The 22,445-nt window shown below is 36.1% G+C and overlaps 1 protein-coding gene across 3 annotated transcripts in view; it reads right to left on the minus strand.

The window, feature by feature from the left end:
• Positions 1–22,445, minus strand: part of INPP4B (inositol polyphosphate-4-phosphatase type II B) — a 763,493-nt gene that overhangs the window by 127,483 nt on the left and 613,565 nt on the right. For all 3 annotated transcript variants that reach the window (XM_047091642.1, XM_047091644.1, XM_047091643.1), the window contains one exon: positions 4,858–5,035. In XM_047091642.1, coding sequence (XP_046947598.1) covers positions 4,858–5,035 — 178 coding nt within the window. The remainder of the gene's footprint in view (positions 1–4,857; positions 5,036–22,445) is intronic.

Genomic DNA, 22,445 nt, shown 5'->3' on the forward strand with positions numbered 1-22,445 from the left:
TTTCATCATCTCTATTATTTCTGGGTCTGTTTCTATTGCTTGATTTTTCTTCTGGTTGTGGGTCATATATTCCTGCTTAATTGTTTGCTTGGTATATGCTTATCTCATCAATGAAATGTTTACCATTTAACGAGGAGTATAAGAAGAAGAAATAGGAGTTCTATCATGAAATTTCATCTTCATTTATACTTTTATATACATTCATGTATACTTTCACCAACTATAAAAAAAAAAGCAAAGAAAAGAACCTCTACTCATTAAGTTCTGTTTAGTTTGGAACTGAGATAGATCTAGGAGTGACTGAAGTAAATAGAAGTAAAAATTCCTTCTCAGTATCTAAGTAATCAATATATTATTTATATCTTCAACTTCTTAGTATACTGGCTTCCTGGTATTGTCATTAAAACAAAATTAAGAAAACAAAACAAGGCAACCAGAACATTTCTAAGAGTACCCTGAGTTAAATGTTAGACTGAAATGTTTTTGTTGTTTTTGTTACTGCTGTTTGTTTTTGTTTTTGTTTTTCGCTTTTGGAATACACAGGATGTTTCAGTATATTATGTTAAAGGACACTAGGAATTAGAAGTTGTGAGATTTTCTCAAATATACTGTGAGCATAGCCTCTAATATTAGCAACAAAATCCTTTTGTTGTTGTTTTTTTACCATCTAGCAATTTTCATAATGTGAAACACCCCATTCTTTTAAATTTTAGGTTATAAAAGTTAAGGTCCGTGTCTATGTAGCATTTGTCATACAGCATTAGTACAATACCACACACAATTAAGTGCTCAATATTGTTTTTTGATGAGCAAGAATAATAATGATTTTCTACACAAGATCTCTCCATCTCTATGGATAGAGAATGCGATGAGCATTTAAAGTTGATGTCACACATATATCTAAGCTGTGAGAGATAGATACCTATATCTCTTAAGTCCTTATTTTTTCAGTTCAAATTTAGTCACATTACTTTTTTCTCCCTTTTATTTTTCATAGTATTGCATACTTTCAGTCTAGCAAAAAGGAAAATACATTTTAACCCACTCTATTATTAACCTTTCAGATCTTATGTTAAAAATTTGGCCTATCCTTTGTCTTCTCTGTTAAAATTATTCATATAAACTCAGTTTTCCTTTTCTTATGACCCTATATCATAAGATTAAATAATTTCTTTATTATTTTCATGAATTAATATGCAAGGAACAAACCCAGTCATCCATAAGAAGGCATACTAATAATTAAAAAAATAGAACAATTTAATTACACTTGTGCACATTAGGACATGACAAATTTTTAGAAAATTCTTATTCTTACAGAATTTCAGTTTTATCTTTCCTATTCCCACTCTGATCTCTTTACTTGTTTCTTTAATCATATACACAAGTGTCCATCATGGAACTCATGGAACATTTGACCATATTGAATAGTGGTTAAGCTCACAACATATGGAGCTAGACTCACAAGTTGTGTGATTTTGGGTGCATTATATATATTTCTGTACCTCGGTTTCCTCTACTTTATAAAATAAGGACACTAACAGAACCTATTTCATGGGACGCCTGGGTGGCTCAGTTGGTTGGGCGACCAACTTGAACTCACAGTTTGTGAGTTCGAGCCTCGCATTGGGCTCAGTGCTGACAGCTCAGAGCCCGGAGCCTGCTTCAGATTCTGTGTGTCCCCCTCTCTCTACCCCTCCCCTGCTCACACTCTGTGTCTCTCTGTCTCTCAGTAATAAATAAATGTTAAAAAAAAAACAGTACCTATTTCATAGGATTAGAAAGATTAAATGTTGAAAATAATAGTGCCCACCTCATGGACTTGTAAAATGTTGTTATAATGTCTCACTCACAGTTTTTAAACCTCCAATAAATGTTAGTTATTATTGTCATCATCCTTAGCATCATAACCATTATCTCAAGAACTTTGAATCTCTTGGGAAGAACAAGAATAGACCTTTCTTATTCCATTTTGTGCACCTAGTGTAATTAGTATGAATTCAGTAAATATTTTTACTTTTCATAAATTGTGTTTGTTTGTTTTCTCCACCAATAAATGTTTAGAGGAATGGAATTTTGCTGGTGAGCCTTAGTCTTAGTCTTGGTTATAATTAACAGTAGAGATGATGTGAATTGACCTTGGATCTACAAATATTGCTCCTCTGAGATTCAATATGCAGTTGGATCTCTCTGTTGTCCTTTGCTTCCATCCCCAGACTCTGAGCATAAATTGATCTGATAATGTGTCCATTGCTATCATCTCCAGAAGCTACATGTTACCTAACAGGAGAGATTCCATCTCATTAAAAAACAACTGAATGCCTTCTACTATACTACGCATGGGCTTCCCTCAGCCCTACACAGCCTCCTTAGTCAATACAGAGAACTCTCCCATATTGGGCTTGGACTTCCCCTGATGCATATGAACATAGATAATTCCTATTGAATATGCTACATGAATGAGCTCCAGAGACAACCGAATGACTTATTTTCTAAACATACCAGTTCAGATTCAATAAAAGAAACAAGGGGACTAATAATAGAGAAACGTTTTATGCTCTGACCCACAGTGTGCAAGACCCTGATCTTAAAAACAGAATGTTTTAGGGGTGCCTGGCTGGCTCAGGGGATAGAGCATGTAACTCTTGATCTTGGGGTTATAAGTTTGAGTCCCACATTGGGGGTTTAGATTACCTACAGATAAAATCTTAAAACAACAATAAAACCCCAAAATATTTGAAGCTAAATATTCTAATATTAAATATTGAGACTATTTATCTTTTATGCTAAGTTCGCGGATCATACTTTATTTTAAACTGTAAGCTATTAGTTGCCTCCATAGATTATGCAAAACTCTGTTAACTTAGATAATTCTTTGAAATTCCAGGCATAAATTCTTAAAGTAATGCATGGCTTGCAAACTTAAAAAAAGATCCCTCTGATTTCAAAGTTTGACAGACTTATAAGTAGGTGAAGCTTGTCTACTCAGTAGAAAAACATAGGGTAAAATTTGGGAGCAATGCTGAGTTAAAGGAGAAAATACATACCCTGTTCCATCCCTCTCCCCAATCACTGCAGCAAGGTGTGAATGATGTATGAAATGACAAATCCCTGGCCCAATGCACAGGAAGAATATAAATACTGCTCTGTAATCACTGCAGTGATGTGCCATTTGCTAAAATTTTCTGCTTAAGTGAGCCCAGAAAAACCTCCTATCATCTGCAAATCAAAAAAAGAAATCAACTCAAATGAAATTATATTATTTTACTATATACAACACTCCCCTCTTTTCCCTTTTTTTTTCTAGTCCTAACATATTTATTGACTATTAGCCATACTTATCGACCATTAAGATACTTAAGTATTACTGAGAAGTATGCCTAATGAAAAATGTTTAAAAATTTTTAAAAAAGAAGTGTCAAAACACATATATAACCCATAGGATATCAGAAGGATTTTCCATTCAAGAGTCAACCAGACCTGGGTTTGAATCTTGGTTTTGTTTGCATCTAGCTGTGTGATTTCATACATCTTTTTAACTTCTCTGAGCCTTAATCATTTTCCTTTGTGAGGCAGAGTAAATATGTGCTCACAATGTGAAAATTAAGTTTGAAGATTAAATGAAATAATATAAGTCATAAAGTTATGGGCGCATAACCCAGGCGCCCCATAAATTGACATATTTGAATAAAAAATATATACATATATAATACCCAAGTTTCCATCAATCTGTTCTTTAGGGACATGAAAAACTATACTTGTTTTATTCTAAAATGATACCATGAGAATTTTGTTTCTTCTCAGTTTCTTCAAGGGCATATTTATTGGAAGTATCTCATAATAAACTGCAAGATGTCCTCAGAATGTGAAGGTTAAGGATAAGTGTATTGGAATTGGACTCCAGGACACCCGGTTTTACATTTAAAATCAAGCTGCAATTTGTCTTTTCAATCTTGGTTCTCTCTGTACTTTTCAGCTGCCCTAATTAGTTATGAAAGTTGATGTTGATGATTTACCTTATGCCAGACTACTTCTTCTCTTTGTATATACTGGGGGAAGTCACCTTTGAAAGAAAAATTCGGCTTAGGTCCCACTACATTACAAACAAGAGCTAGTATTTTTGGAAATATTTAAAACCTTCTCCCAGTAGATAGTGTTGTAGAAAGCAAACCAAAGCAGAGGAATTACCCCATGCCACTGATAAGAATCCACATCAAAGTGGTACTTTCTTTTTTTTTTTTTTTTTTTTACATTTTTATTTATTTTTGGGACAGAGAGAGACAGAGCATGAATGGGGGAGGGGCAGAGAGAGAGGGAGACACAGAATCGGAAACAGGCTCCAGGCTCCGAGCCATCAGCCCAGAGCCCGACGCGGGGCTCGAACTCACGGACCGCAAGATCGTGACCTGGCTGAAGTCGGACGCTTAACCGACTGCGCCACCCAGGCGCCCCCAAAGTGGTACTTTCAAATGAGGTGACATTCCTATTCAAATGTATAGCTTCATATGCATAAAAATTAGTTGATCACCAGAGGAAAATAATTTTTAAAATCTAATTCAACTCACTTAATAAGACCATGAGCCAAAGAAAATGAAAGATGTCAAGAAAAAAAGAAAATATATATCAGCCAATAACAGGTTTCATTTCCTACATAAAAAAAAAAAAATTAATGCTCAGTAAGATTTGACAAGAGAATGAGGCCAATTCATTTTGATCCTGTGGCAATACTTTGAAGCTTACTTTTTAACCTAGTCTATTTTACATTTCCAGATGCTGTGAAAGGCAATGTATGCAGAAAGCAACACCAATGGGGATTTGGGTATTTCATTTTCCCCACTGTAGTAGTGATTTGGATCTTACTTTTTCTGAAAGCATCTTTAAAGAATTCTTCAGGCTGTCTGGAGAATGCTGGCTTGCAGAATTAAGCAGGAGGTCCGCATGGGTTGCTATCAGAGGTTGTAGTTGATTGATGTTGCTGAGAACTTCTTTTGCTTTGGCTGTGTTTTCGGGTGAATAGTAAATAAACTGGTATCCAGTACTGGAACAACAAAGATAAAGGCAAGTTACACAAAAAGTAGAAAGAATTTGCAGCTCTCAGTACCAGATGGCAAATGAGAAACAGAACTCCAAATAGCATGACTTCCTTTTGAACAGATAAGAACTATTCTAAGAGAAGTTTACGATGTCCTAAGAGTTTTTTTAGGTAAAATAACCAAGACAATTTCAAGACCAAGATTTTTTTTGTAGTTTTTTTTTTTGAAATTTTTAAATGTTTATTTATTTTTGAGAAAGAATGAGATGGAATGTGAGTAGGATAGGGGCAGAGAGAGAGAGAGAGGGAGACACAGAATCCGAAGCAAGCTCAAGGCTTTTGAGCTGTCAGCACAGAGCCTGATGTGGGCTCAAACTCATGAACCTTGAGATCATGACCTGAGCTGAAGTTGGACCCTTACCGACTGAGCCATCCAGGTGACCCTAAGATTTTTAAGTGAAATAAATTCAGTTCTGCTCAACCGCCAGGAAGATTCTTTATAATTACATATGTCAGGTATTAATATTCAAAACAAATTATTGTTAATCACTAGAAAACTTGAAGTCACATTAGTATCCAAGTGAGAAGTATAAGCCTTTATATTCAGGCCAATCTGAATATAAATCCTGGCTCTGCTCCCTTGTAGCTAGGTGATCTTAGGCAAGCTTCAGTTTCCTCTTCAGGAAATTAGGAATAAATATACAAAACTTCTAAGAGGTGGGTAAGACTGATCATAATTCATGTGAAATGCCTAAAATAGTGCCTGATACAGAGCAAGCATTCAATAACTACTACCTATATTCCCCCCACCCCTGTGATACGTAGGGCAGGGTTAGTAAACTTTAATAGCTGAGAAATGGGGAGAAAACAAATTAATGCCAAGTGGGCATATGGAGAATTTTATTGGATAGAAAAAATATTTATAGCATAAAAATTTCATTATGCTATTTTGTCTCTACCCATTTTGTTCCTAGTAGTTTCTCATTTAACTTGTAAAAAACAAAATTTAAAATTGATTACCAACTGAGGAATATCTGACTTTTATAATCATCATCTAAGAATTAGTCAAGCATACTATGGGGGTAAGGATTCCACAAAAGGAAGGAAACTTTGGATTAGGAAAGACAAAGGAGGCATTCCAGCAGGGAAAGAAATAAACCCAACAAATACTAGCCAAACAAGAAAAAAAAAAAAAAAAAAAAAAAGAGGGAAGTTCACAGAACTTGTTTGCATCCTCCCGCAGTCAACTGTCAAAGCACTTTTCATACATCCTGCATTCTGTGTTGAGTATTTATTATTTTCTTTACGTTTACAAGTTAAATTGTTAAAATTCTCAGAATTCCATTTCTTATTTAGAAATATGAGAATCTGTTAGAAAAACTAACATCTTGGGAGCACTCTCCCTTTCCATTCACGCTAATGATTTTTAAGTACCAGTTTCTTCAGGAAGACAACACTCCTTTTGTAAACATATAATGACTATTCATATCATTGATTGATTGATTGATTGATCTCAATGATTAAAAGAAAAATCCTTGGTTGCTTAGACTATTCAGAAGCTAGGATAAGAATTTGATGAGGGGTACATGTTTGTGAAGGCTAAGAAACACATCGCTAGTGTGTGTCACAGAAGAATTGGCTCTTAATTTTATACTAACAGACTTTTAAATTTCAGAAGTGAGAGTTTAAAAATAAAACATGACTTAACTACTTATTGTACATATTTCAATGCAAATTAAAGCAAATGGTAAAGAACAATGGTGAGGAAGAGAAAGAAAACAGTTGTCCCTGCCAATTATCTAGAACTCTTTCCAACTCATCTGATCTCAAGCAGGAATGTGTTAAGACCTCTAACAAAAATCACGAACTGGGATGTCTCCCTTACTCATCTGTACTCAGATGGGATACAAAGTTCAATCCAAAACAATCCGTAGGAAATCAAACAACTCTGTGTTATTTTTGCAAAGAAAATGATTATCTTAAGATATTAGTGTGTCACCGGGATGGGGATGATGTTTGATACCCAGCACCTCTAACAGTGGAGAGAGACTTAACTACAGGCCTGACATGGAAAGCAATGTGTAGTAGCTGCTTGGTGGTCCCTTTACACAGATCTGCTCTTCTGTCATAATTTGCTTTCTGGTGTCATCTTCTGGGTACTGACAGGCCTCGCACGGCTTACCTCTTGGAAAGCAGAGCTCTGGAGGCCATGTGTAGACTTCCATCTTCCTCTTCACATAACTGTCCTCCCTGAGTGGGTCATTCTTGCTTCTCCTAATTTACTCCCATGCATTCTTTTTGACTCCTGTCCCCAGTGTCTCCCTTCTTTACTCATATCATACTTCCCTGCCAGTTCACTGTTACTTTATTGCTGAATGTTATCTAATTTCATTATTGTTTTCCACATATTTCTTGCTTTGCAAATTATTTTAGACTCTCCTCTCCAGTTGAGTCTACTACATACCTTTTCCAGATTTATTTCTCACATGTTCTTTCCACTATTGCTAGTTCAGTGGTCCTTAAATTTGAGCAGGCATACAATTCACTTGCAGATGAGGAGAGGGTCTGGGCATTTGCTTAAAAAATGCAGATTTCCTGGCAACACTGAGATTCTGCCTCAGTGGGTTGTGGCATTTGTAAAAACCATCTCGGTGAAAATCCTGATGCAGAGACACAGACGAGCACTTCTATTTTATTTTTTAAAAAGGTTTTATTTATTTAAGAGAGAGAGAGAGAGAGAGAGAGAGAGAGAGATAGAGAGAACAGGGGAGGGGCAGAGAGAGAGGCAGAGAGAGAGAATCCCAAGCAAGCTTAGCACTATTAGCCCAGAGTCCAACTCGGGACTTGAAATCACAAACTGTGAGATGATGCCCTGAGCAGAAACCAAGAGTCAGATGCTCAACCCACTGAGCCACCCAGGCACCCCAACTGAGCACTTTTAGAGACACCGCTGCCATTGGTTTGGCTGTGAATCCCCTCTACACCCCTTGACCTTGCTACACAGTGACCTTAATAATAAAGGTTCTTTTTCTTATTCTTAGCTCCAAGTTCCTTATTCTTAATTTATTCTAATTTCCATGATACCCTTTCCAAGGCTATCTTTGTACTCCGTCTTTATATCTAGCACCAGTTGTTTTGGTCCTTTCTCATTACCAGTGCTGCCTCCCCTCACTTTTCCCCACCATTCCTTCATCTTTTCCTTCCCAGCATACCGGCTTTCCTCATCCTTTCCTCCCCCAATCTCCCCGGTGGTAGGACATTATCATAACTCCTTCTCCCTCCTCATAAGTCAGTCTCCACTGGAGCAAAGTTACATAGCAGTTATTGATGCTCCCAATTAGGTCACCTAATGATGAGCATCTTACCTACTGAGGCAGAAAGATTCATTTTCCACAATAAAGCCAATGTTAATGTCCAGGGTGAAATACTATGGTATGGGAAAAAAAATATCGCCACCCACAAAATAATTTTACGTATACATAAATTTCCTCTACCTATTCAGTGCCTTACTCTTTAAACATGTCATATATTTTAATAGTTATAGCTTTTTAAATGGGAAGTTATGAGTATAATTTAATTATCGAGATAAAAAGTATATAGCTAAACTCTATTTTATAGTGGTCTGAAATTGAAACTGAATCCAAACACTTGAATCAACTATCAATCAGACAAAACCAGAAGAAAGACAAAGTATGTGCTTGGACAAAAAATACTTTATGGGATGTAAGTGATATAGCAAATCATGGATAATGAAAATTGAAATTAATTTTGTAATATTTTTCTACTGATGAAACAGTGGACAAAAGTGCATTATCTGTATATAGACACACTTTAATATGTATCTATTTAATTATTATCAGTTTAATTAGAACACCTCCCCATAACTCATAGAGGCATGTACGTGTTGTTACCAGAGAAGTCATATTTGGGAGGTGTAAAGTAAAATAAAGCACTCAGTGAAATAACATTCATATTCATAAACTCTAATTGCTAACCAAAATTCAACCAAAACAGGATCATATCCTCTTACGTTTATTCCACCTCGGTCGCTTTTTTCCTGGTCCTCCTTATCTCCCCACCTTGCAGTGTCGGCACCTTCCAAAGCTCACTTCTTAGGGCACTTCCTTTTTTTAGTCCCCAGGCCCTTCCTAAGTAATTTCATTTAATCTTGTGGTTTAAATACTTCAGTTGTGAAGATTCCCAAGTTCACATCTCTAGCCTAGACCTTTTTCCCTGAACTCTAATTAAAAACAAAAGCTCTCCTCTTGACAGCTCCAATTTATCATGTCCCAAACTGAACTCCCTATCTGCTCCTCATTCTCAATAACCAGCTCTTTCTACACGCTTCCCCATCTTAGTTCATGGCAAGTCCGTTCGATGTGATGTATGTCTATTCTCTTCCTCTTTTACCTTTTTCTTTTTTTTTTCTTTTCTTTTTTTTTTCCCCAGAAAATTTCTGCTATTTCCTTCAAAACATATGCAGAATTCTTGGGGCGCCTGAGTGGCTCAGTCGGTTAAGCGTCCAACTTCGGCTCATGTCATGATCTCACGGTCTGTGAGTTCGAGGCCCGAGTTGGGCTCTGTGCTGATGGCTCAGAGTCTGGAGCCTGCTTCGGATTCTGTGTCTCCCTCTCTCTCTGACCCTCCCCCATTCATGCTTTGTCTCTCTCTATCTCAAAAATAAATTAACATTAAAAAAAAAAGAATTTGGGGCGCCTGGGTGGCGCAGTCGGTTAAGCGTCTGACTTCAGCCAGGTCACGATCTCGCGGTCCGTGGGTTCGAGCCCCGCGTCAGGCTCTGGGCTGATGGCTCAGAGCCTGGAGCCTGTTTCCGATTCTGTGTCTCCCTCTCTCTCTGCCCCTCCCCCGTTCATGCTCTGTCTCTCTCTGTCCCAAAAATAAATAAACGTTGAAAAAAAATTAAAAAAAAAAAAAAAGAATTCAATCACTTATTTCCACACTCATTGCAACATCCCTGGTGCAACCCCCTATCATCTTCTACCTAAAAATTGGTTTTCCCATCTCTGCCCTTACTCTAAGACATTGAAATTCTGGGCTTATGCCTAGGGTTGAAGGAGGCAGGGGACAGGTGAGGAGAGAGAAATAAAGCAAGTGCTTCTTTAGCTTCCTGCCCACACCCAGATCCTGGGACTTGCTCTGCCACTTATCTGTGCCTTTCCTCCTCCATGCCCCTGCAACCTCCACTCCTTAACCCATTTGCCCAACCAAGCCACTATTTTGGTAAATAGAGTCGTGGAAGAGTATAGGTTAGAGATGATGAACAGTCAAGGAGAAAAAAAGGGAAGGAAAAGATCAGGGAAGAGAGGCAGAGGCAGAAGAGGATCAGGATTGAGGAACATAGAGGGAAAAATGCTATACAATAATGTGCCTCTGCTCCTGTGGCAGAACTAAATCTCCAGAGAAAAACCTGAGGACTATTTCCACTTATTTTTTTTTCCCAACTCAAGCACTACTTGTAAAAAAATGATCTTTGAATCCAGAGGGAGGGATAGACATTCTCTCAGTTCTAACTGAGAAGAAAACTATGTGGATAATAAATGAAAATTTACACCTTAGTGCACTTGAATATATATACCCTTTTGGCTTCACGGGGTTTAACAATGTGCTTCATGAAATTGTAGAAGGTAAAAACATACCTCTCTGCTTTCCCCCATGCATCCTTTCCATTTTTTGATAGAATTATAACTTAGAGAAAAGAACTCTAAGGAAAATGGGATTTGATTTTGTTTGCCTCCTATGGACTTCACTTACATAATTAAATTAGTTACATGATCAAAGCCTAAATTAATGCTTATCTTTGAAACTACTCTTTTTAAAAAATATTAGTTTCATGGAAATTTTAGGATCATTGTTTTGAACAGTACACTTGATTCTGCCATTTATTACCTCTGTGACAGGTGATACTAATTAAGAGGAAAAAAAAATCCTACAATTCATTTCAGCTCAACTTACCTTCGAATGAAATTTGCCTATGGTCTCTGATCACAGTGGCTCCTACTATCCCACTTTTCAGTTTACAAGTTCTTATCTGCAATTTCTTAACCATTAAGACCTTTCTTTTTTTTTAATGTTTATTTATATTTGAGAAATAGCATGCATGTGTGGGGGGTGGGAGGAGATGAGAGGCAGAGAGAGAAGGAGACAGAGGATCTAAAGCCTGCCCTGTGCTGACAGCAGCAAGCCCAACCAGGGGCTCGAACCCAGGAACCGACTGAGCCAGTCAGGTGCCCCTAAGACCTCTTTTCTACGTACAACCTTTCCTTAGCCCTATTCTTGCTCTAATAAAAATCTCCAGGGACTGTTATATGACCTTTAAATAAACACAGTCCAATGTGATTTCATTTCCTTCCATGGCTTATTTCCACTTATTCCTAAATATACTTGTCCTGATTCCTTTGCTAATTTCCAAGGGTCTGGTCACTTCTATTTGTGCCTAGTAGGGCTTCCAGTATTTTCATGTTCACTCCTCTATGAAGGTGTAATGGAGTAATACCTAAACGAGGTCCCTCGATTCCCTTTCATCTCAAAAACTTTTCAACTCCATCCTGGACCTTATCCATTCACATGTCTTATACAGAGTAAGATAAGGTACCCAAATGGAAACCATTCTCAAATACACTGCACAAGTAAATGTTCCCTTGACTGCAAATTAGCATGAGGGGCCTTTTGGGGGTGATGAAAATGTCCTAAACATTAGAATGTGATGATGATTGCATAGATTTACTAAAAATCATCGAACTGTACATTTAAAATAGGTCAGTCCCAGGGTATGCAAATTACACTACATAAGCAGAGAGTTGAATGGTGGTTGCCAGGGCTAGAGGGAGAGGGAAATGGTGAGTTATTAGTCAAAGGGTACAAAGTTTTGGTTAGACAAGATGTCTAAATTCTGGAGATATAATGTACAGCACCATGATTATAGTTAATAATACTGTATTGCATACTTGAAATTTGCTAAGAGGATAGATCTTAAGTGTTCTCACCACACATACACTAAAAGAAGACAAAGACAAAGATGCAGAAGAAGATGAAGATGAAGAAGAAGAAAAGAAAATAACTATGTGAGATGATGTGTAGATTAATTAACTTCATTGTGGTGATAATTTCATTATGTATATATATATCAAAACATCAAGTATTGTACTATATATATATTTATATATATAAATGTATATAGTATATATATAATATATACAGTATAGTACAATATATATATTGTGCAGTACAATATATACCATACATAATATATACATATATGTATATATGTGCATATACAATATACATATATATACAATATATACAATATAGTATATATAATATTATATACAATATAGTATATATAATATTATATACAATATACATATATATGTACATATATGTATATTGTATATACAATATACGTCTATATTGTATATACAATATATGATGTACTATTGTATATATTGTATATATATTGTGTAATACAATATATATACAGTACATTATATATATATATAAATGTATACATGTGTGCACATATATATATGTATATATACACACACATAGTTTTTATTTGTCAACTATACCTTAATAAAGCTGGGCACAAGTAAGCAAATATTTCCATAATATGATATTATAGTGTTTATAATATATATATTATAGTGATTATAATTCTGGGATAAGAATACAAGAAAGCAGAAGTATATTTAAAAGCCATTTCATTTTTTTCCCTGTTAAACCTAAAAAGGTTTTTGTAGATGTTTCTAATAAAGCAAAAAATTTTATACTGTGAAATTTACACTAATAATACAAATCTCTTTCATTTTAATAGTTAATAGTCATTGAGTCCACACTACAGGATTAGCATTATGCTAAATATGTAGAGATTATTTTATTTAATCTCGACAACTCTTTGAGGAACAAATTTTATTTCATCATACAGATATGGAAGTTGAAGCTTGGGTAGGTTAAGTAACTTATCCTGGATCACACAACTAGTGTGGTAAAACCAAGGTTTCATCCCCAGGTTTATTATCACACAGTTTGAACTCTTAATTATGTTTTACTACCTCATGAACATGATTCGGGCTACTTTAAATTTGGAAAAATTATAATATAATAACTAACACAGGAAACATCTTTTCTTTGGTCACACAATGGTAGGTACAGCCTATAAATATTAAAATAAAATATAATTAAAGACATTCTCATCTTCTAATTAAAACAAAGCTCATTAGAGAAGATACATGATTCTATTTTATAAGACAGGTTAGACTAAAAAATGAATTTGAAAGTTATCTCACAATAAATTGCTTTCAACAAATATTTAATGACTGCTACTGTGTGTATGCATTGAGGAAGGCAAAAGGCCAGAGGTAGCCAGCAAGATAACTGGTGGATGAGCATGATGATATCAGTCCTCTAAATGCCACAAGCCAGGGGTGGTAGCTGAGAAGAAGAAACAGGGAATAAATAACTTCTTTACCTCAGTCTTCTTTCCACAAGACCTTGTAAGCTTAAATATCCTTTGGATAGCTATAGCTTCAGAGCTTGTTTACTAACTACTCAGTCTTATTGCTCTTAAACATTCTTGAGAGGTCAGACATTCATTTACAAGCAATGTCACATGGTATTGGGACAAAGGATGTCACATGGCATCTAACTTTCCATCTATTTTGTAGTTGGAGATTTTTTTCATGTCACCTAGTTTTCCACATTTTCTGGAAGGAGAAGTGGAAAAAGGTTTTATAGAGACATTTCACTCATTCTACAACTAAATAAAAGAGGGGAGAGACAGAAAATAAAACTATCCTAAAAGAATTAGAGCTCTGTCTGCATCTATCAGCACCATTCTCAGTAAACTTACTATCCTTTCTAAAACATGTACCTGTACGTTTAGATTGATGTCCTCTGTGTATTTACAATTTCATGTTTTCTTTCAGGTATGTTTTTATTTTTTTCAACGTTTATTTATTTTTGGGACAGAGAGAGACAGAGCATGAACGGGGGAGGGGCAGAGAGAGAGGGAGACACAGAATCGGAAACAGGCTCCAGGCTCTGAGCCATCAGCCCAGAGCCTGACGCGGGGCTCGAACTCACGGACCGCGAGATCGTGACTCGGCTGAAGTCAGACGCTTAACCGACTGTGCCACCCAGGCGCCCCCAGGTATGTGTTTATATACATCTCTGCATACCTCATAATCCACACACTAATTGAAATGCTACATAGTCACATCACTCTAGTGATGCAAAGAGTTTGCTTATTCATTCATTCAAGATGTTTCTTATATTTTACGATTATGAATAGAATCTATGATTGCCTTTGAAAATTTTACTTTTTTTCTTTCATTTTTTTTTTTGATTGTAGGTATATTCTTAAATAAGTGCTTCCTGAGGTATATTTGGGAGGGCTATGTATAGAGAACCAATAAAGCTAAAGTCTTAGAAATATGTTTTACTGACTACTTTACAGAGTAATTTTAGGCAGATTCAAACAGTAATCAATCTGAGGGTTAACCACCACACCAAGTCATGTATTTTTTGTAATTGTACAGGTAAAGTGATTTCCTTTTAAAAGTGTGTTCTCATTGAAGTCCATAAGGAGTTGAATGCACCAACTTTTTTTTTTCTTAAATTTCTATCTGATGGGCAGCAAAATCAATTCTGGAAAGGTCATTTATAACTTACATTATTAGCTAGAACTAACACTGTTCATTATTAAGAGCATTTCTTTTGTATCAAATATCTACTGATTGCATGATAGTGAATAAGCATGGAAGAAGAACCCAAAAGTGGGGACAGAAGTCCAATTTTCTAGCTCTGGTTCTGTCATTATCTGCATGGGTGATTTACTCTTTGGACTCCCATATTCTCATCAATAAAGTAAAGAGGAGAATTTGTGATCTCTGAGATTCCCTGTTGGTTCTAACATTTAAAAGATTCTTTAATCGGAAAAAAGGCACAGACTCAACAAAATGATTTTCTTGTTTCCCAAAACTTCTTTTCATATTGAATATATACAACTGACTTTATTAACTAAGCAATGGAAACAAATGGTTTATTTCCTCTACTCTTTTTCCCAGAAACTTTTGCATTTACCCAATTATATAAACCAGAGTACTAAGAATCCCTCAACCCTGCCTAGTCTCCCTCAAGTACTAATCCAGTTGGATTTAAATTCTTTACAAATTTTCTTATCGCCATGGTCACCCATTCCTTCTCCTCATTAGTATTATAATGGAGTAATTATTTACCCTTCATTTTTTTCACACTTGGTTCAAAATACAAACCTGATCCTGTTAATCTTTAGACAAAAACCTGCCAGTGGGTCCCACAGCCTACAGTATGAACTGCCAGGACTTGATATTTGGCTCCTTCACATTTGGCTCCTTTTCTGCCCACCCTTATATAATTTCTCTCTCTCTCTCTGTCTCTCATCCTTCCATGTCCCTCCTTCCCCTCTTTCTTGACTTCTCCCCTCCTCTCCCTCCTTCCCTCCCCTTTTCCTTCCCTCTCCTTCTCTCCCAGATTCCCTATGCTCTTGGAATTTTTGAGTCAAGGACAATGGATGACATCACCATACCCACTTGTGCCGTACAGAATCTTGGGAGTCTTTCTTGATATCTCTGGATTTTTACCTCCCACTCCACACAAACACACAAAATCCAAACAATTGCTAAGCCCTCCCAAATATCTTGGTAACCAATCTCCTCTTCTGTATCTGTGCTGACATCACCCCAGGCCAAGCCATCTTTCTCCTCTACAAGATCATTGCAATAACTATGTATTCATACAAACCTCATGATGGGGGAGGACACTGGCATTGTTCAAAGTCCCATCTAATAAAGATTTTGCAAAAACAGTATTTTTCTCATGTTACACAAGCCAGTTTTGTGATTTTTCCATGACATAGATCCCATACATACTTTTTCCTTTTTTTTTTCTAAGTTAGTACTTTCACTATAATTTTGCAAAGAATGAGATATTCTATAGTTAGCTTATAAAGCTCTGGAAAATATAGTGCTTTTTATTTTCTGGGAATTTACTTGTAGACGATTTTATTTTCTGCTGTTTTCTGCCTTTGAGACAATGGATATTAAATATCTAAACTAATAGAGAGCTTTATTTTATTATTTTTGAGAGGACAGTATGAGCAGGGGAGAGGGGCAGAGTTGGAAAGGGATGGAAGGAGGAAGGGAGGGAGGGAGAAAGAGAGAGAGAGAGAGAGAGACAGAGAGAGAGACAGAGAGAGAGAGAGAGAGAGAGAGAGAGAGAGAGAGAAAGAATGTTAAGCAGACTCCATGCTTAAGGTGAACCCAATGCAGGGCTCAATCTCACTACCCTAGGATCATGACCTGAGCCAGAATCAAGAATTGGTAGGTCAAACGACTGAGCCACCCAGGCACCCCTAATAGAGAGCTTTAAAAATATGCTGAAAATTATTCAGTGTTTAACCTGAGTACAAAAGTTCTTCTTTGGATGAAATGCATACCAGTTGAAATGACCTAATAGTGCCATGATTTAATTTTTTTCAGTTTACGATGAAGGAGAAATGCAACTCCTGATTTACAGAAAATAAGTCCTTAAACCATATTATTTTTTCATATTTACTTTTTAAAGAAAAGCTTCTCTCTGTAATTTGCTTATTAGAGTTCACATTTTATCTTCTAAGTACCAATCTTTCTGTTGATTAACTTTTTCTTCCCAAATAAAACCAGAAGTCTCATTTTAGTAACTGTGAATTAAAACATTTAATTATAAAGTCAAATTATCTTCCTGAGAAATTGTAATGATATATTTTAAAAGTCTTTCCTTAAAATCTCAAGATTTTAACCACTCTTTCTAGCAATGTAATGATTTCAAAAGAAATCAGCCACATCAATAGTTCAAACAAAGAAAAAGGAGGGTGAGAAGTTCAGTGACTTTCTGAAAACCTCAAATTAATATTGATGATGTATTTTATCATTTTAGACACTTTTCTCTTCACCAAATTTATTACCACTATAAATTCTAGGTCATTTAACAAACTTATTTTCATTTACAATTAAAGTCATTTCTTTAAAGGAAAGATTCAATTTTTAAGAATTCTGAACTGTCACACTACATACAGTGCTTCCTGCCTACACTTCAGATCACACTTGGCTTCACAAGCTTTTGGGTAGGTGACTGGAAAAATGCCACCAACTAAAATGTTAAAGTCACTATTGCATTACAAATGTTGAATCAGATTTTAGGTTGGGCTATTTTTTACAAAATTTATCACCTATGTCCTTTCAGAACACATAAAAGTATATTTTGCCTTCCTAGTGAGGTGCAAACAAATGCAAACATTCTAAAATCTGAAAAATGGCTTTTTTTTTTTAAAGAGAGAGAGATAGAGGACATGAGCAGTAGAGGGAGAGAGAGAATCCCAAGCAGGTTTCCATGTCCAGTGTGGAGTCCAAAGTTGGGCTGGATTTCTTGAACCGTGAGATCATGACCCAAGCCAAAATCAAGAGTTGGATGCTTAACTGAGCCACCCAGGCAGCCCTGAAAAATGGCTGTTTTTAAAGCTTATGACATATTTTCTACAAATATCTGTTTTGTATTTCTATTTCTGTTTCCTGACTCTATTTCTGTTTCCTGGTTCCACAAATATTCCCTATATTTCTGTTACCTGATGCAGTCACACTGATGTCTTCAGGCAGAGGAGAGATACTCCTATGACAGGCAACCAATCCTTCAACAACAAAAGTTAGTTCCTGAGGATACTGTCTGTGGTAAACCGGACACACTCAGTCCATGTCCTCATGGCACACACAGTCCAGAGGAGAAGGTAGACAATTAGGGATGATTGTACATGGGAGGCTTCAAGTAGAAGTGGTCTAGCCAAGGGGTCAAAGAAAGCTTGCAGGGGGCACTGAAAGTGAGCTAGTTCAGTCTGGCTCATATAAGGGGTGTGATAGACAAAAATTTAGAAGAAAGTGGGGCCAGATAACACATGAATATATCAGGCACCTTGAACTTTACACTTTAGGCAAGAAGCAGCTAAGAAATATCCAACATTATGAAACCACAAGATTGTATTTGCCTTTTAGAAATATTACTCCAACCAAGGTGAGAAAAATGGATTGGATGAGAGCCAACCTGGAGAGAGAATGATTAAGAGATTTGGTGGTAGAATATTTAAAACATGGTGATTCCATGGGTTAGAGTTACCATAACCCATAATTTATTATTGAAATAAATGCTTTCCTGAAAAATAAGAAGGTAGAACTGATAGTACTGATTTTATTTTACTTTATTTCCACTTTCTAGGTTGAACATCTAGGTGAATGGTGCTGACTTTTATTTAGAAAAGATATTCTCAAGAGAAGTTTGAGGGAAAGGGATTGAGGGATGATTGAATATGTTGACACTGAAGTATTTGGATGATACCATTAATGCAGAACTGTCTTCTGGATGGTTCTAAATGTATGTCTGGACTCATGCGCCAAACCTGGGCTTAACACAGACATGGTGTCCGAAGCCCAGTGCTTGAGAATATGTGGGCAATTAGGCATTTTATGCACATTGACACAACTTTTTTTGGAAAACAACATGGCAGCATCTCTAAAATTTAACCACCTCAACTAAGAACTTTTAGGAGTTTATCAAAAAGAAATACAAATTTTCAGGGATATAAAATAAGGGTGTATCTTGTAGATGCAGGTGGTTATAGCAAAAAGTGGAAATAATCTAAATGACCATCAATATTGAATTGGTTAGATAATAATGCTGCATTCAATAAATAAAATCCTACATAGCTTTTAGAAAAAAATGAGATCTACGTGAACTGAAATGAAGCATTGTGAAAACATTTTTCTGAGTGAAAATATACCTGTTTATATATTTTTCATAAAAAAATAGCTAATATCTATTAGGTCCTCATTATGTGCCAGGTACTGTTAGAAAATGTTTGGTGTATATGAAGTCATCAAATCTTGAGAACAACCCTATGAGCCAAGCAACATTTCCACACCACAACTGAGGAAACTTAGTTATATTGAGGTGAGGCAATTTGACGAATGTTACAAAGCTACTAAGTGCCCAAACCATGATTTAATCTATAAAGGGACTGGAGTCTATGAATTGTCTGAAAGTTTCTGCCTTAACCCAGAATGGGGGTCAGAAAAATAAAACTTAGTTATGGAAAAGTCAAGAACATTACATTCCCATGAACCTGAGTTTGTGGACTGAGTCATAGCCATTGATAATTCAACTGGTTGGATGCCTAGAAGAAATTACACAGGGAAACACATTTACTGTTCCAATCGGTTTATTCTAGGGAGAGATAAGGGAAAAGGTAGGCTTTTCACTTTATATGCTTCTTTATTCTCTGAATTTGTGTGCTACAAGCAAATTTTATTTTTCTATAGTTAAAAAGAGAATAAAGAAGGGAAACGCTGCATTACAAATTCATTTAGGATCGTATGCAAGTTAAAAAACCCTTTTATTTCCTCGTGTCACATGTAGTTTAATGCCTTGCAAGCCTAATCATTTAGTTTGTTCAGTATGTTCAAGTCTCAACATGACTATTTATTTAAACACATTTTATTTTCTTGTTATTCCAAACTATAAATGTGTGAGAGATAAAACCCACTTACTCTTTAAGATTTGATGTTGTTGTACAAGGAGCTGGCTACATGCGGGGAAATGCACATGGAGAAGAAAAACCTGGTACATAGTTTTGGCAGACCTAGCTTTCTATTTGCTCAAATATGAACTGAGCAGAGAGCTAAGAGTGGCTGAGGAAGACTAAATCATAGGTGGAAGAAAATATACCCTCAAGGAATCAAATTATAATCTGCACAAAGAATGAAATTGTTATCTCCTTGAAAATAACATATTGCCGGTTGCTGGTTCAAAAGAAAAAAAATAATGGATAGGGCTTTTATTAACACCTACTCTTTATTTCCACAGGGCCTGTGTGATTTAAAGTGGTGTGTGTGTGTGTGTGTGTGTGTGTGTGTGTGTGTGTGTGTGTGATATAAAGCATTTTTTCCAAAAGGAAAGAAAATGCATTTGGAAGTGAACAGAACATGAATTTTAGCTATAACCTATGATAGTGATATTTTATATTATTTTATTTTATTTTATTTTATTTTAGTTTAGTTTAGTTTATTTATTTGGAGAAGGAGAAAGAAACTGGGGGAGGGGCAGAGAGAGAGGGAGAGAGAATCCCAACGAGGCTCTGCATTGTCAGTGCAAAGCCCAATGGGGAGTCCAAACCTACAAACCATGAGATCATGACCTGGGCCAAAATCAAGTCAGACACTCAATGACTAAACCACCAAGGTGCTCCTATAAGACTGATATTTTAAATAGACTAGCTTTGCTGGATTGGGCACGACTTCCAAAGAACCACAAACACATAGATATTTTTTTTTTCACTGTAGAACATTCATTTAATGTCCAGAGAAGAATTAGCCATCTTAAGCCGTTTTGAATTTTTAAGTTCATAATAGAAAAAAAAAATAAAGCTGTAAATTACATGTGGGAAAACAAACTAGAAGAGACCATACCAGTATGCCACCAGTAACTGTCTTGTTGAGGAGGGAGATTATAAGTAATTTTACTCTTTCTTTTGACTTTTCTATACTTTCCAAAAAAATACACTCAAAAAGCAAATAATCCAATTAAAAAATAGGCAGAGTATATGAACAGACATTTCTCCAAAGAAGATATATAGATGGCCAACAGACACATGAGAAGACCCTCAATATCAGTCATCATCAGGGAAATGCAAATCAAAACCACAATGAGCTATCACCTCACACCTGTAAGAATGGCTAAAATTGAAACACAAGAAACAGTAAGTGTAAGTGAGGATGTGGAGAAAAAGGAATCCTCTTCCATTGTTGGTGGGAATGCAAACTGGTGCAGCCATTGTGAAAAACAATATGGAAGTTCCTCAGAAAGTTAAAAATAGAACTACCCTATGAACCAGTAATTGCACTACTCGGCATTTACCCAAAGAATACAAAAATACTAATTCAAAGATATGCATGCACCCCTATGTTTATAGCAGCATTATTTTTAGCAGCCAAATTATAGAAGCAGCCCAAGTGTCTATCTAGAGATGAATGGATAAGGAAGATGTGATATATTCATACAATGGACTATTATTCAGCCATAAAGAAGAATGAAATCTTGCTATTCTAATGACATGGTTGATGCTAGAGTATAATGCTAAGTGAAATAAGTCAGTCAGAGAAGGGCAAATTCCTATGGTTTCATTTGTACGTGGAATTTAAGGAACAAAACAGATGAGCAAAGGAAAAGAGAGAGAGAGAGAGAGACAGAGAGAGAGAGACAGAGAGAGAGGGAAACCAAGAAACAGATTCTTAACTATAGAGACCAAACTGATGGTTACAGGAGGGGATGCAGTTAGGGGGATGGGTGAAATAGGTGACAGGCGTTAAGGAGTGCACTTGCCATGATGAGCACCAGGGAGATGTATGAAAGTGTTGATTCAGTATATTGTACACTTGAAATTAATATTACACTGTATGTTAAGTATTATCAGTAGAAAATATTTTTAAAAATCTCTATTATTGAGGGGCACCTGGGTGGCTCAGTCGGTTAAGCATCCGACTTCAGCTCAGGTCATAATTCCACAACTCGTGAGTTCAAACTTTGCATCGGGCTCCCTGCTGTCAACACAGAGCCCACTTTGGATTCTTTGTTTCCTCTCTCTCTGTCCACCCCCCACTAGTGTTCTCTCTGTCTCTCTCTCTCTCTCTCTCTCTCTGTCTCTGTCTCTTTCTCTCTCAAATAGAAATAAATATTTAAAAAATACATATACACTATTGAAAGAGCCAAAATGCTACTGAAAAGACATACGGCATGATCTCTTGGTGCTTACAAAATACTAAACAGATCACACAGTTGTGATCTCAGACTAAACTGCTCTGCCAGTGAGTGACAAGACAAATTTCTAGAAGAAATCCAGAGATCAAACTAGAGACAGAGAAAGAGCTTCAGTAGGAAAAAAATAACTAGAGACAGAGAAACAGCTTCGGTAGGAAAAATATAATAATTGGCTCCCTAAATCAAATCACATATGCAGTCTTATTACTTTCATTGAATATATTTGAATCACTCATTCTTTCATAAAAAAAAATAAGAATCTCAGTCTTCATAACTGCTTCCTAGTCTGCTCATAGTTAGTGGAGAGAATACAAAAAGGGATGAGTTGGAAAACTCAGACAGATTTGCTGAGACATCTCAGCTCTACATTACTAACTAAAAATGTTACTTTATGTTTTATCTCCACAAATTAAGTAGCGTAAGAAGAATATGTATCAAAGGTAGTGGTATGAAATTCTGCATCCAGTTCTCCCATTTCTGGTTTATTGAATGCCTGCTATACTGGAGGCTACACAGAGCTTCCTTT

Source organism: Lynx rufus, unplaced genomic scaffold, assembly GCF_022079265.1.
Source record: "Lynx rufus isolate CCGP_SWC_20201006 ecotype Redwood Valley unplaced genomic scaffold, mLynRuf1.p SCAF_3, whole genome shotgun sequence".
Classification (NCBI taxonomy): domain Eukaryota; kingdom Metazoa; phylum Chordata; class Mammalia; order Carnivora; family Felidae; genus Lynx; species Lynx rufus.